At 36.5% G+C, this 16,665-nt stretch overlaps 1 protein-coding gene across 10 annotated transcripts in view; it reads right to left on the reverse strand.

Annotated features, from left to right (window-relative positions):
• CDK14 (cyclin dependent kinase 14) overlaps nucleotides 1-16,665 on the reverse strand; it is a 772,185-nt gene that overhangs the window by 102,464 nt on the left and 653,056 nt on the right. For all 10 annotated transcript variants that reach the window (XM_074266573.1, XM_074266570.1, XM_074266566.1 and 7 more), the window contains 2 exons: nucleotides 10,926-11,065; nucleotides 3,103-3,248 (listed from right to left, as the gene is read on the reverse strand). In XM_074266573.1, the coding sequence (XP_074122674.1) occupies nucleotides 3,133-3,248; nucleotides 10,926-11,065 (256 nt within the window). In that variant the 3' untranslated portion in view covers nucleotides 3,103-3,132. The remainder of the gene's footprint in view (nucleotides 1-3,102; nucleotides 3,249-10,925; nucleotides 11,066-16,665) is intronic.

Here is a 16,665-nt window from a genome sequence, read left to right on the forward strand (position 1 = left end):
CTCTTCAAACCCCATTTGAGGTTTTCATGGCAGAGGTAATGGAAAGGTTTGTCATTTTCCTTTCCAGCTCACTTTACTAATGACAAAACTGAATTAAACAGGGTTAAGTGACTTGCTCAGAGTCACATAGCTAGTAAATGTATGAGACTGGATTTGAACTCAGGAGGATAATTCTTCTGGACCCCATGTCCAGCACTATGGCACCATTTATCTGACCTTCATAGCAAATAGTTCTAGAGGAATCATATTCACAGTGGAGACATAAGCTTATGCCAGCACTTAATAATAAAACAAAAATAAAATTTCATAATAAAATAACAAACATAAATTTAGTAATATAATAAAATATGTATTTTTAATTCATGATATATAATAATGAAACAAAAACCATTAAGGTAAACACAGATATACTCTACACACACACACACACACACACACACACACACACACACACACACACACACACTCTTTCTCTCTCTCTCATTTTTTTTTAATTGAATGAATAAGATTGCAGAGAAAATCCTTTCTTAGAATGATGGGAGTTCCAAGCCGCCTTTAAAAATTCCTTTTCAGTGAATACCTTTAGCTGCCATATTGGTAATATTTTTGGCATTGGGCTTCATTAGATCTGTCATAGATCACTTGAAAGACCTGATTGGCTATTCTCATATTACTCCTGGCCTAATTAAAAAACCTGATGATGAGAAAGCATCCCTGAACTGAAATCCAGGGTTGTTTGGCTATGTTTGTGTACAGCTGTGTTGTAGGAATAATACAAAACAAGCACATTATAGAAGGATTCTGTTCTCCTGAACTAAGAAATTTATAAAGCTGGGAGTCTCATTGTGGCAATGGCTGTTCAATAGTTTAAAGGCATATGGTTATCCTCATGTATGCCATTGCTCTTTGAATTCCAATACCTTTGGTCTGAAACGCAGTCCTGACTTGGTTTGACCAACTAAAATATGAGTTCAAAGTTCCTTTGCCCTAAAATAGAGCAGGTGAAGTTCAGCATTCTGAAGTTTGTTTCCCCACCCCTCAACCTCCATCCCCTGCAGTATGCAAAGAATCCCAACTGGAGACATTTCAGGATTTTCTATGTCTGGCTATGGTTCCTTACCAAAGAGGGGCCAGTTCCATAGTAATTCTAGCCAGCATTTAAAAATTACCTTTCATCTTGGCATCTTTCATCTCAGGATCAGTCATAAATCATCACCATGGTCCTGAGAGGGAAGAATTTCCTTGCTCAGTGTACAAAAGAGAAAGCTCAGGCTCCTGACTCCGTGAGCCAAATGGGTCACAGTATTGACTAATCAGCCACATGATCAATACTGACTAAAGCAAAACTGGCAGACTTGTTCACCATGGTAACCGTTCAAGCAATTCTGATAGTGGGCTATGCTCCTGAAATGCCAATGAAGTCATGCCCTGAGGCACAGGATGAGTAATGGGCCTGAAAATCAACTTTACAGATTAATCAATGTGATTAGAATAGGATCCCTTCCTCACACTCAAACCCAACAACTACATACCCAAGAAGTGACCCTGAAATCCGAGGTTTTATAAAGTCAGAGCTCGTAATATAAATGTATTTCTAATAGCCAATTTCATGGGTTGGAGAAGGCAGGTAAAGTGTATCATCAGTGGGGGTGAGTGGGTGTGTGTGTGTGTGTGTGTCTGTGTGTCTGTATGTGTGTGTACAACAAGGTTAGCTTATTTGACCAACTGGAGGAAGAATTTGTTAATTTACACTGGTATGATGTGACTTACATTTTTTGTTAATTTAAAAGATTAAAGTTTTAAACTGCACTAAGACTTTTTGAAACAAATAAATAGGGAATATAGGAAAATAAATACACACATATGTACATATATGTATACATACACATACATATTATATTCTACACATAAATATATATATACACACACATAAATATACTATGCATGTCTTAGACATCTATGTATCTATATATCTCAACAGATAACCAATAAAGAGTCCATCTACTCCACCATTATTCACCCCATAACAAGAGACAGAGACAAACTGGTTCTGACATATCTAATCATGACCTTGTCCAAGAGGACAAACAAAGTAGTCTTAAACCTTGTCAGAAGCAGGCCCAAAGTCCATGTCTTTTAATACCAAATCCAATCTTTATTCCCCTCTGACATCTCACTAATCATCTTTCCTATTCCGCTCTCGCCTTCCCTGGGTGTCATATATGGCTCGCTCAAATGCCCATCTCTAGATATATTAATTTCCTACTGATGTGATACTTCTGCAGTGCAGGAGAGTGACAGCAGATGCTAACCATGGCTCTTCAGTCAACATCATCCCAACCTAATAAAAATAAATGGTTTCATGTTCAACCTTGATCCAAATGGTTTCTCGTGGAGCCTTCTATTGGTACCCAGCATTTTACCACACTTTTATCCAGGCTCTGACCAGAGGTGTGCTAATAAATGTTTAACAACTGATTCTCTAAAAGGATAAACCATTTTTAAGTTTACCCTGTCTTATCAACACTTTCTCTATCATTTTCTTAAGTCAAGACAATCAACAAAATAACTCAAATTCTGATTTGTAACATTATCAAGTGCTAATGTGTAAAATTTCTAATGTGTAAATGTTCACACTGAAAATTTAATGAATAGCTCCAAGCTGGTACTAGCTAGCTCTGGCACATCCTGGATCTGACAAAAATCAATCCATTTTTTAGAGGAGCAAAAGAATGAGAGAGAAAAGAGTAAGGGGCCAAAATCAGACAATTGAGAGCATAAAAAAAAGAGGTTAATATGCAAATCAAGTCCACGGGCACCGTTTAGTGGCCTCTGAAGTTTTAAAAGACTCAACCCCAAAAGTCATGTGGCAACAGGGAGGACACAGAGAGAGCCAACATGACTTCTTAGTGGTGTCCATGGCCAGTTCGATGGCTTTGAAAATGTGATGCTTCCATGATATCTTTAGAAGAAAAAAAAAAAAAAACTTACAGAAAAGAATCTGAAATATTCTCTTCACAGGAGGGGAGAGGGGAAGCTTGTTGCTTAAACTTTTCTGAAAATGCTGCTCTAAAAGAAATCTGTAAATCTGTGCCATCTTACCTGCATCCCCTTTCGGCAACCATGTGTTCTTCAGTGCTTGCTATTTGACAGACTTTTGCCATAACTATTGTTTTTTCCAAAGGCCCGCATACTTTCTCCAACTTCTGGTTGTAATCTTACATTTGGGACAGTAAAAACAGAAGACACTGTGGATAAATGGAAATTTTAGATATCATGTATTAGCATATTTCCTTCTGCTTTTATTACTATAAATCAACAATGAAGAATTACACAAGATAAAGACATTTTGTGGTTTAGTTGTTTGCATTGTACGCAACTCTTTGGGGTTTCCCTGGCAAAGATACTGGAGGGGTTTCCATTTCCTTCTCCAGCTCATTTGACAGCTGGGAAAACTGAGGCAAACATGGTTAAGTGGTACCAGCACTGATGAGATCACAGATACAGCTTAGGAATGTTCTTCCTCCTAAATTTCATCTCTAACAGCTCCAGGACCATCTCTCATATGTAGCATTTCTAGGTTTTTTCTAGCAGTCAAATGGTACATTGGAATGAATAATGGACTTGGGAATTAGGAAGATCTAAGTTCAAATACTGCCACAGACACTTTCTCTGGGCAAGGCTCTTAACCTCACTCTGTCTCAATTTTCTCTTTTGCAAAATGGGTATGATAATATATAATATAATATAATGATGGGTATAATAATATAACAATAATGTTCCAGTGTTATAAGGCTAAAATGTGATAACATTTGTAAAGTGCAATCCAAAACTTAAAAATGCTATTATTCTCCAGCTCCTAGTGCCCTCACTCACAATATTACCGTGTATTCATCTTCTGGACCTATCACACATACACACGCGCACACACACACATATCTTGTGTCCCCTGCTAAAATGTTAGTTCCTTGAGGCAAGGATATTCCTTTTTGTTTTAGGATGCTCAGCACTTTATCACATTGCTTCAGCACATTGTAATCACTTTAAAAAGGCTTGTTGGTTAAATAACTGAAATTCTGTAGTAAACTGTTCCCTTTTGAAAAGAAAATAATAAGCTGGGAAATGAGGAAGGAATCTTGGCTGCCCAGAAGTCTTGAGCATGATCTTTTGCTAAATTATGTGCTCTATTTACCTGAGGGGGAAAAACTCAACCATTAGACGTTGATGTGACAGAGCACTGGGTCCAGAGTCAAGAAGACTCATCTCCCTGATTTCAAATCCAGTGTGACTCTGGGCAAGTCATTTAGCTCTGTTGGCTTTAATTCCTTGTTTATGAGATAAGCTGAAGAAGGGAATGGCAAACCAAAATCTGTACCAAGAAAACCCCAAATGGGGACATTAAGAGTCGCACAAGGCTGAAATGATCAAACAAGATAATATGCTGATAGTTGAGTTTCAAATTAACTCCAAGTTTATGAATACAAAGATGCAGAGAAAGGGAAACTGTCACGATTTCTATATATGTTGGACTCCCAAACCTTGTCCTAAAATATAGAATAATATCTGACATGTCAAAGCCCAGCTCTGCTTCCACTTCTTTTACAAAAAGCTCTCTGATGCTTCCTGGCTCTAGAAGGAAATGGGATTCTCCTCTTTTCCAGTTTCCTTGTCTTCTCCTGAACACATTTTATCTCATAGCTGAGTAACTTATATAGAGGATAAGCTTGTTGAGGGCATTATTCATCATGGCATCTCCACAGTCCATCTCAATGCCACCAAAAGTAGTATATCCTTAACAAATATTTGTTGAATCATCAAATGCTTAACGTCTCCTTCGCCAGGATGGCCAACTGTTGCAAAAGTGCTATCTCAATATAATATGGAGGTAATTCATTTCAGTAAGTAAACACTTCTTCAGCACCTTCTGTGTGGGGAGAGCTGTGTTAAACACTGGGAAATCATTATGTGTAGCTAAGACAGTAGCAGGGGGTTTGGCCCAAGCATGGTAACGATAATGGCACGAGTATTCGGGACAGATATAACCTATTTTGGATTTTATGATGTCCAAGACACTCTCTATAAAATGCTGGTGGGGGACAGTGAGTAGACTTCATGGAAGAGGCGGCGTTTGAGCCAGGCTTTAAAAGCTAGCTGAGAATTCACCAGACAGAGGGGAGGGAAGAACAACATTCAGGGCATAGGATGAGAGAAGTGCTGGAGGGAAAAGACTGGGTGAGTTTAGGGAGCAAGAGAGTTGTCCAGTCTGGCAGGAACAGTGAAAAATGACTCCATTTAACATTATTCAACGCTTTCTGTGGCTTTTTGTCTTGTCCAGGCAATAGTTATGTCATCTGGAGGGAAATCTCCTTTTTGAGAATTTCCAAATGTCTAATTGCTCCACAAAGTTCTACACAATCAATATCCATCAATTATGACCCTCCATTGCCTTCTGGATAGAAGACAAACTTGTAATGTCTTCAAAGTCTCTTTTACCAGATATGATGTTACAATCTGATCCTTTCTTTCCTAAACCCCTAAAACCCCATCATATACCTTGCTATAACTGGATTTCTTATGGACCAGAAGAATCTCCCTTTTAATTTCTAAATCTCCAGCTAGGTAATACTAACTAGTCAGGCAACCTCAACTCAATAAACCTCTTACATTGAGAAGCTTGTCCCAATTAAAACCATCCATTCTTGATCCACAAGCACAGGCCTTAAACCACTAACAACTGTACTCCTAGGGCTATGGGGAGGATCAAGTGAGATAATGAGCATAAATATGCTTTTAAAAGCACAAAACACTATCCAAAAATAAGGCATTATTATTATCATCTAAATTAGCTTTGTCTTCTTGCTTTTTATTCTTCTTTTAGATAGGAGGATGTTAGTAGCCTCTGCATTTCTACATTATCCTTGTTTTCCCCCTAATCAAATCTAATTACTTTTCTGTTTTTTGGCAAATACTGGAAGATGTGACAGAGAAATGCCAAGGATAAAGATTCCCGAAACTATGTTTTTGTTTTTTTTTTTTAAAGAGAGAAAAGAAAGGAAGGAAAAAATACCTTATAGACTACTTTACTATTTTATACTATATCAATATTGATATATATATATATATATATATACATATATATATATATACATATACACACACACACACACATACATATTATCGAATTAGTTCACTGAAATCAACTTTGGTCGCTGCAAAAAAAATCATAATTTCTGGGAAGGTAGAGAGGTTGATGTGGCAAAAACTGCTTTCATATTCCCTAAGGTGTCTAAGGAACCTAGTTGAAAATGACTCACAGATAATGGATTCATTAAAGATCTTCCATGGGTAACAGATGGATCCAGTGATGGTGACCTGTTAATAAATGGGTTAACTCTAAAGATGACCCATGAGAACTGGCTAGATCCATTGAAGATGACCCATGGGCAAAAGATGGATCCACTGAAAATGATCCAGGGGTAATGAATGGATTGAGATAAATCTACTCAAGATGACCCAAGGATAATGGATTACTTCTGGTTAATGGATAGATTCACTGTAGCTTCATCTCTTATGGTCTGCACACAAAAATTTATATAAGTGATTATCACTAGAAAGTAATAAGGGAAGTAAGCTGGTCAAGTAGTAAGGGGATGGTGAGGAAGTAGGAACAACTCAAAATAACCGACATTACTGGAGCATTTTAAATTTGTTGGGCACTTTTTAAATGGCATCTTCATTTGAGTCTCACAACCCTTGGGAGGTAGGGATCTTCTCCATTCTACAGATGAGAACACTAAAGCCTAGAGAGATGAAATGTCCTACCGGAGGTTACATAGTCAGTCAGTGTCAGAGGTGGGATCCCCACCCAGGTTTTCCTGAGTCTAGGACCACGCCCCCTCTGATAACAGAGACAGAACCTTACTTGGGACTGAAGAGGCTTTAAAAAGCTCAAGGAAGGGCTGAAGCCCACTGGTTAAGATCTCCAGGGAAATCTTGTGGGAAGAATTCCACAGGATGAAATTTTGTGTGTGTCATAGGATATATATCCACAAAGGAGATTTGCACATAGATGATGAGATCATGGCTCCATCTAAAAGATTCCTCATGATACATGCCTTAAGAATAGGAACATTATTGGTGCTCAGGAAACTCTATTGACTAGCTAAATGACTTCACTTCATTCCTTTCTTTATCTAACATCTGCTGCGGAACTATTTAGACAACAGAGACCAGAGAGTCATTATACTATAGTTTAAAAAAAACCAAAAAAACAATCCCCCCCCCCCAAACTATTGGACTAGAAGACATACAATCTAAGATTTAGTTTTAGTCCTTCCTCTTTCTCAACACTTTTTCCTTCCTTCCTTCCTTCCTTCTTGTGAAGAATGTTGGCAACAGGTGGTTCTCAATTTCCTTTTATATAAATGCTTTTTTTTCTTTCCTTTTTTTTAAACAATGGGTCAGTTTTTTAAAAAGAAATATCCATATCACAAGATGCTTCCAAGTGTGGAATTCCTGCTAGCTATTCCAAACATGGGACTCATCTTTCATAGATGAACATTTTGTGAATTAGCAAATGAATATATAAAATCAAGGCCTCAGCACTATAAAGTGTACTTTGTTCATTTACTTTGACAAGGGTAGTTCAGCTTTAATTATTTATGAAACTTGATAGTATACACTAGAGAATGCCCTTAGTGTATTTGGTGAAAGTAATGAATTCCTTCTATGCCCAGCCCTCCCTTTACTTCTCAGCAATTAAATCTTTGTGAAGAAGTGGAGCAAGGCTGTTGGGGTTTTAGGATGGAGGGCGAATGACAAGGTATATGGAACAAGAGCCACAAGGATTAACCAGTTTCTACTAGGATACACGCAGTCTTCACCATTTATTATTCTTGTGCAAACTGAAACATTTCTTGTCTTGCTTCATTTGAAGGTGGGTTATAAATTATTTACACATATGGGTTCTATGCAAATGGGTCTGAGAGAGTTTAAAGAAGTAGAACAATAAGGAGCAATGTTAAAATTTTTGTGTGTCCTTTTGTAGAGAAGAATATTGAGCAACAGGTATTTCTTTTTTTCAAGCCAATGTCAAAGTGACTAAGGGAGACTTAGCTAATGACCAATCAAAGCATTATATTCTTATAGTACAAAATTTGGGTTGTGAAGGAGAAAAAGGAATTGTGAGTAGAACTATGTTCTTCCATAAGTTATCTCAATTTTTTTCTTTTTTTCTTTTTCTTTCTTCCTTCCTTTTTTCTAACTTTTTCCTTATTTCCTTTCCTTTTCTCCCTCCCTCTCTTCCTTCCTTTTTTCTAATTTTTTCTTTCTTTTCCTTTCTTTCTCCCTCCCTTTCTTTATTTTTCTCTCTTTCTTCCTCCTTCCTTTCTTTCTTGATCTTCCTTCCTTCCTTTCTAAATAACATGTCTTTCAACTTTACAGAAGTCTTTTCACCTCAGTTATTTTTCCAGAAAGTGTTACAAGTCATCTTTGAAAACCTTAGGTCTACTCTGGTGTATGCATCCAAAGCAAGACTTTAGTCCTTAAGGCAACTGTTTTATTGATTCTGCAAGGTTCCTCACCATGAAGGCCTCCTTAAAAAAAAAAAAAAAAATTCCTTAGGAGAGGGAACCAGTCTTGTTACTACTGCCCACTCAACTGTCCATTTTCATTCACATGGCTCTACATATGCTCAAATTGTCACTGGGGAAGTTTGTGAGAAAAACCTCAGGGGGGAAAACCTAGACCTAGACAACAGAGTCTAGTCATATTTCCCATAAAGGGAGTACTTCTCCAAGACTCCAAAGTCTGGGAATCCTTTGTTTTGTAGACATGTTTACAAGTAAGGCCAGGTTGTTCCAATGGAAGTGATAGTAGTATTCGGTACTGGAATTGTGCCTTTTTTTTTTTTTTTTGCCACTGGATTTATGCTCCATAATGATTATCTACTAGACACAGAAATAGCATTTCTGTAACTCGAAATTGTTACCGGAGGCCTTTAGCAGAATCTTGCTTTAAAAATATAATGATTTTTCATCTTTATTCTCCCCCCTTCAAAAGGTTCCACCGCTCCTGATGTTTAACGCTATGCAAAGACGTGTTTCTGCCAATGAATATCGCCTTATGGTTATGCTTCTGCAAATAACCTGCTGTGAGCTGATAAAAGGATTAATGCAGCCAAAATTCTTAATCTGTGAAATTACAAATTAAATTCTCATATTAAAAATGCCACCCTGAGGTATTTTTTGTGGCTTTAATTCCCCTCTGGTGTTCTGCATACATTGTGCTCGTTAATGATGGGGACAAGGCTGTCTCTGCTGGCAGCCTGCTGCCGAGTGATAATGTGCAGGCATTTACTCCACTGATAGAACTGGATTTAACCACTGGCTGATAAACTAAGTGGCAAGTGGCTAATAAGTCCATATTAACAGGGAAGCACTACTACAGAATTCAGAACTCGGAGACTATCAAAATCCTGGCTTAAACTCAATCGTCGAGTCAGATGGGATTGAGATGTCACCAACGCCAAGCGGTTTGGAGTTATCTGTTACACTAAATGAAAAACAAACCGTATGTTTGATGTCTGATGAGCCATAAACTAATGAAGCTCTTTGTATCATTTTTTTTTCCAGCAGAGAGAGATTCATCATCATTTCATTATCTAGCCACAGGGATTTCATCTTTATTTAAAAAAAAAAAAAAATTAGGGTAGAGCTGTTGTGATGGTCAGTTTTATGATTTGGGGGAGGAAAGAAATAGAGGAAGAGAAGGACTAACTTATCGTCCACTGGTCAGGAAGGTCTGGATTCAAATTCCACCCCTGACACTTGTTAGCTTTGTGACCCATGGCAAATCATATAATTTTCCTGTTCCATAAATTATAGAGAAAGTATCAACCTAGATTAGCACATAGAGTTCCCTCATCTGAGAATTCTCAATTCCAATAATCTGGGAGAGTAAAGGAAGCAAATTCTACCTCCAAGTTAATAAAATGTCTCATATATAAGAAAATAAAACACTCAATATATTATTAAACATGTACATACCAAGACAGCGTCAGAAAATAATCATGATTTTTAAATGTTGAAACCTACAAGAATAGTCAGAATTTGTCATTTGGGTGGAACATATCTCTACAGATGAGAAATATTCTTACTGCAATCCAATTTTACAAGATTTCACAAGACAGAGGCTTTACACTTTGGAAAAGAGATAAGGACCTCCCTACCATAAATCCTTCCCAAATATTTAAAATGTAATTGAAAAAGGCTGTGTAAATAACTTTTTTTTTTTTTTTTGGGGGGGGGGAGTAAAAGCAAAATGCAGAGCCACCAAGAGAATGTTTTGTTTTAACAGGCAAGCTAGAGAAGGGCTGCCTCTGAGAGAACCAAAAGCAGTCCTGGTTAAAGTGAATTGCGAGTCATCATTCTTACATTTTTTGCTCAGTAAATTAAACAGTTGTCAGTTCTGTGCTCCTCAGCCGGTCTGTTTTAAGGTTATTGTTCTAACAAAGATAATATCTGAGAATCAAATAGAAATGAATCTTAAAAAAAAAAAAAATTCTATGTACTGTAGCCAGTTACAAAGTACTGTATGTGGAAAGCACTAAATATGTAAATTGCATTTTTCTTTTGCTTTTTGAATGACTACTCAGATAATTCTTTTGGATGCACACATAATCAAATACAAAGATATCTCGCTACACACTGCAGAGTGGAGATAGTGAAAAAGGAATCCATTTTCTTCCTGTGTCAAGCAAACTCTGCACTTTGAATGGCAGGATTCCAGTAAACACTCGCATATCTATGTGCATGTCCAGACCCGTATGTGTGAGAGTGGCGTGTGTGTGTACATGTACGTGTGTGTGAACATGCACGCTGATTTTATTGCTTTCATAGAACTTGGAGTCTGAGGGTCATACTCACTATCGGTTAGCTCCCATAGCCGGGGGGGCAGATCACTGAAATACTCATGGTTCAGGGCTGCTGGGGCAGACAATCTGTTCTTTGGGAAACACTGGAGTAGTTTGGAGGCCAGATCCTCTGCATGGTTAACATAGCTGAGCCTGAAATGCAAACAGTAAGGGGTAAGACAAGGCAATGAAAGCAGCTGAATTTTATAAGAGGCTCCCTCCTTTCTTTTTTTCCCCAAGCTTCCCCATATTTTCATTCAACAAAGGGGGCTTAAAAGAGAACCTGCTGAAAACCAGCATCAACAGAACTGTCTTTTTTTCGTAAAGATATTCCTACAGATCAAAATAGATCTTTAACTGGAGAAATTACACACACACACACACACACACACACACACACACACACACACACACATATTTGGGATAGAAATCCTAAGATCCAGAGGTAAACCATTCTAACAACTACCCGTTGAGTGGCTGGAAACATGAACTATTTTGTTTTTAACTAAAAGGATCCAGCCTTAGAAGCCAAATATTCTAATACACGTGTGCATATCTTTCCACGAAAACAAATCTCTGGCTATTGAATTTTTCCTAGAAATTCAAATTTCCCTTGATTGAACACAAGATAATTTGCCCGAGTAGAACATTAACACAAGGGGATTCCTTACACTATATGAAGCTGTAGAATGTGATTCTTGAAACTTCTGTATATGATAGAAGAGAGTGTTTTAAGATCATGGAACCCAGCAATAGTATATTCCAGTCTTTGCTTTTCCAGATTTCCATTTCACCTCATCCAATTATTCAAAACTATTCAGTTGACACCAAGATTTTCCTTCTTAATGCTTTAGCTCATTTATTTGTTGTTTTCAACAGAAGAGCCCCACATAGTGAGTAATTCAAGGAGGCAATGGCAGAATGAACTTGGTGAATCTACCAAACTCTTGGTGAGTTTGATGTAGAGACAGTGTAACAAGAGACATATTTCTCATCCATCTCACAATAGGTTACACTTGATAAGTTTAGCATACATTTGGCTATTGAACTTTTCCTTCTGGTCTGTTAAGTGATATCAGTTGGTTGCAGAAATGTTTCTCTTAGTTTTTAACTTATTTTTCATGTATTCTTAGATTATCTATAAACGTTCTTCTTTATTGATGAAGAAATATTAGTATTTCTATAATGCCTGAGAGATCTGTATTTTGTTACGATACTTTGTTCATTTGTGATCAATTTTGCAATTCTGAAAGTATACCTTAACTGTTATTGTATAGTTATTAATTACTCTAAATTCATACTTCCCATTAAGCTTTGAGTTAAGGATGCCAGTAAAGTCTCCTAACACTCATCAATTTCTTTCTGATACTTTTATGTTCAGTATGTCTTGAATGGAAAAGACAAAGGTATTTTAAGTAGAAGGAAAGGAACATGAATTTATTAATTATCCTTCATGTGATAAGCACCTGTGCTAAGCACTTTACTAACATTATCTTATTTCATTCTCACAACATGAGTTAAGTGCTATTTTGATCTCCATTTTATAGTGAGGAAAGTGAGACAGTCAGAGGTTATGTGATTTTTCTAGGGTCATACAATAGTAAGTTGTCTGAGACAAAATTTGAATTTAGGTCTTGCTGTCCGTAATTCTCTCCATAATTCATTCCATGTTAAAATTAAATAGGATCTCAGAAACTCAATGATCCAAAGCAATACCAAAAGACTTTGGACAATAAATGCCACCTTCATCCAGAAAAAGAACTATGGAAATTGAATGTAAATCAACATATCCATATTCACTTTTTTTCCCCTGTTTTTCCCCCCTTCCATAGTTTTTTCGTTTTGTTCAATGTTTCTCTCCCAACATGATTCAGAAATAAATGGGTATTAAAATAAAAAAAAATTAAAAATTAAACAGGGGTTGAAATTCCATACAAGGTAGGCTTGTTTCTAAGAGATAATAATTTGTTCCTGTCCAGCTACTAGGACAATTGTGTCATTCAATTGATTAGTCATGTCCAATTCTTTGTAACTCAATGGGCCATACTGTCAATAAGAATTTCTGAGCAAAAATGATAGAGTGGTTTGCCATCTCCGTTTCCAGCAAGTAGAAGTTAAGTATCTTGTTCAGGGTCATAGAGCTAGTAAGATATGAGGTAAAATTTAAAACAAGGTCTCCCTGACTCCAGTCCCAGTGCCCTATCCACTAAGCCATCAGGCTAGGACAATCTTGTCCTGATGTTGATCAGTCAATGAATAACAGATTTAGAGTAAGAGAGGGAAGACTCATAATTTCATCAAAAGGTATATAAAACAATTCAAGACCAAGAGACTATCACTGGTACAATTGCTGGATTAAACAAGAATAATTTTATGAACAGTCCTAGAATGATTTCGGAGTAGCAAACCCATTTAGCAAAGTGAACAAGTATATCTCCTTTCCTAAATGAACTGCTCTTCTTTGTCTACACATCAAAGGCAATTTTTTTTCACCCATTACACTTCAAAGTTTGCTGACTCTTATGGAGTGAACTAGCTGGAAAATAATTTGAAGTAAAAGAATTTGGCTTAAGTTTCTTCATATGGCAAAGACAGGTCAGTATTTGGTCAAGCAGAACATGGTTGGGATCACTGGAGTTTGGTGTCGGCTTTTGGGGGGGGGGGAATTCGACAACAAAAACCAAAACAAGAAAAGATTTAAGTATGTTCAATGAACTTCTGAACTCTGGAACTTGGCACATGAAGTGAAATGAAAAGAACTCAATTTACATTAATAATTAGACATTGTTACTTAAAATTAAGAAAAGCTCTGTATGTATGGTATGTGTATATACACACAACGGTTGGTCATAAATATATGTGTGTGTGTGTGTGTGTGTCCAAAAAAGGAAAATCTTCAAAATGAAGTTTGTTTTTTGGTATAATCTTCTATTCAAGCTATATTTTTCATAAGAAAATTAGACAATAAGAATGCTTCTCATAAACCTTTCAAAATTAACAACTTAGTACAAAATAATACTATAGAACATTCTTCACCTGAGAACACTTAAAATTAGATGTCTTGTGAATGTTTAACAAGTGGCTTTCTGGAAAGGAAATATAGGCATAACATAGTTTTAAGTTAAATTTGCTTTATTAACATTTCCTTTTTGCTTTCTTAAATCTAGAAAATTAGCAAAACAATAAATCAAGCTCTGATATATAGTATTGGTGGATTTTCAAAGTATAAATGTTCACACTGAAAATTTAAACATCAACTCGGCCAATTCAAGAATACCCCTGCTTGAAATCAAACTACCCGAAAATAAAGGCTGCAGTGGACCATGACATGAATGAGAAAAGTTACTATTATGTGGAAAAAAAAAGTTTAAAAGAAACTGTTCTAAAAGAGATGATCTAGAATTACCTGATCTTACAGATGAGTAACTTTTTCAAAATTCCAGTTTAGCAGATTTGAACTTAGCTCCTCAGGCTTTACATTCAGGGCTCACCCAACTACACCATGATCTTTTTCAAAAAGTATGATTTTAATAAAGCTGTTCTTTGTTCTCTCCCATTGTTGCTGAATTATTGTTTTTCTATGTGTATCATCTCTTCCTTCTAAGCTGCCTTTGTGTGGGGGCTATTGTTTGAATTGTCTCAAAGTCTCCCTAGTCCCTAGCAAGTGCTCTGAATGACAGGCTCAATGTGGGAAAAGACACTGCCTGCAGATGATGCATCAATTGGACAATGCTCAGAAAATTCCCACTAGTCCCACCAGGTCCAGGAGTTCAACAACTTCTCTCTCATTCAAACTTCTTCCTGTCCTTGCTCCCTCCTTCTGCCCTGGTCTAGTGGAAAGAAGCAGGGATTTTGGTCATCCCACAGGCCCAGGGGAAATACTCTAACTATACTCTGAAGCAGTGCAAAAGAACATTTATTTTTAATTTTGCTGAAACCACTCTAGTGCCGGCTGACAAAAACTGGCCAGAGGAAATGAAAATATTAAGTTTTATTTTGGAATTGATTGCAGATATGAAACAAAACAAAACATAAAAAGCAGATAACATCCGGCTTGACAGATGCACAAAATTTCAGAGTGAAAAAGGACCTTAGACGCTATTTGTTTCAGCTTATACTTGATCCAGAAATCACTAGTTTTCACTCGAAAATCTCTAGGAAGAGGCTATTTGTGACTTTTTTTTTTTTTTCCCTGTTGTTAGTGTAGTTAGGAAGGTATTCCTAATATAGAGACTAATACTTTGATAAGTTTAGGGTCAGAAGTCAGATTCAAAACAATGGCCTGGACACATTATCCTTGGGAGTTCGTTTTCCCATCTAGACAAGTGGGATCTATGGAATAGGGTCCACCATCCAGGTCAAGTCTCTATCATCTCTTACCACACTTTTGCAATAAGTTTTTTATTCTTCTCAGATTCATTGTTCCCTACCCCAATTCTTCCCCCATAGTGATTTCTGTCAAATATAGATATGACCATGGCATTCTCCTTCTTTTTCTCTAGAATCAAATATAAGCTTCTTTTTTAGCATTTAAAGCTCTTTACAATCAGGCCTCAATTAACTTTTTCCATTATTATTACACATCTCTTTGTTGTACTTTTGGTCTAGTTAAAATGGCCTTACTCTTGCTCAGAGCCAGCTCCAATTCTCATTTCTGTACCTTCTCCCTGGCCAGATTACATGCCTAATACATTGTAGACACTTGAAAAATGTTTGCTGATTAAGAGATCAGTTCCAATAATTGGAATACACTACCTCCTTACCTCTATCTCTGAGATCATGTCCCTGTCAACACTCACCTTAAAGAGTCACTTTCTCCATGAGATCTTTAAGCCTAGCACTTCCCATTTTTTCTTTATGTCCCAAATACTGATATTTTATTACTTTATAACAGTTATATCAAGAAATTTTGTAAAATAGAAATCCATAGTGGATTCTATGCTAACAGGTTATTTAGGAGGAAAAAAAAAAAAAACAGCCTTAAATAAAATAAAATCCACCAGAGTCCTAGATATAGGATCTTGGGCAAATTACTTAATTTCTTAAATTTCAATTTCTTCACTTGCTAAATGGGATTAACAGTTCTGGCACTAAAGCACCTCTCTAGATTAAAGAGTTTTACTGTGAAGTTTCATGGCATGGATCCCAATAACAAAAAAAGTGTCATAAGAGCTATTTCAGAATGTGTACTGTCTTCACAACAAATCTCTGAAGTCAACTTTGGTTTATAATTTTACATTTTTTTCCTAAATGTTAAAAATATCCGCAAAAGTCTTAATCCAGTGTTTCACCATAGCATGGAAAAGACTTTGGATTCTCAGTGCTCATGACAACATACTGCAAGGTCTGGAAGGTACTAACCAAGTCTCTGAAGTAATAATAAAGGGAATTGTTTTCCCCATCCACCCAAATGTACAAAAAATATCATTTTAAGAAAATGTTAACTCTCACAAAGGTAAAAATATGATAATAGCATAACAACAGCTGGAATTCATTAATTTTGTGTATGACTTAAAAATAAATCTTAAAATACTTTTTAAAGCATTTTATGTACATTAGCTCCCTGAATGTTCACAATAAAGCTGGAGAAATAAATATGTACAGTAGATATCATTATCTTTATTTTTAAATGAAGAAAATTAAGTTTGGGATGATTTATTCTACCATGAATAACTTGACTGATACAACTTTTTAACGTTTACAAAGTGCTTTTAAAATATTTCCTCATGCTATCCTCATAACCACAGGAGGTC

Source organism: Sminthopsis crassicaudata, chromosome 5, assembly GCF_048593235.1.
Source record: "Sminthopsis crassicaudata isolate SCR6 chromosome 5, ASM4859323v1, whole genome shotgun sequence".
NCBI lineage: Eukaryota > Metazoa > Chordata > Mammalia > Dasyuromorphia > Dasyuridae > Sminthopsis > Sminthopsis crassicaudata.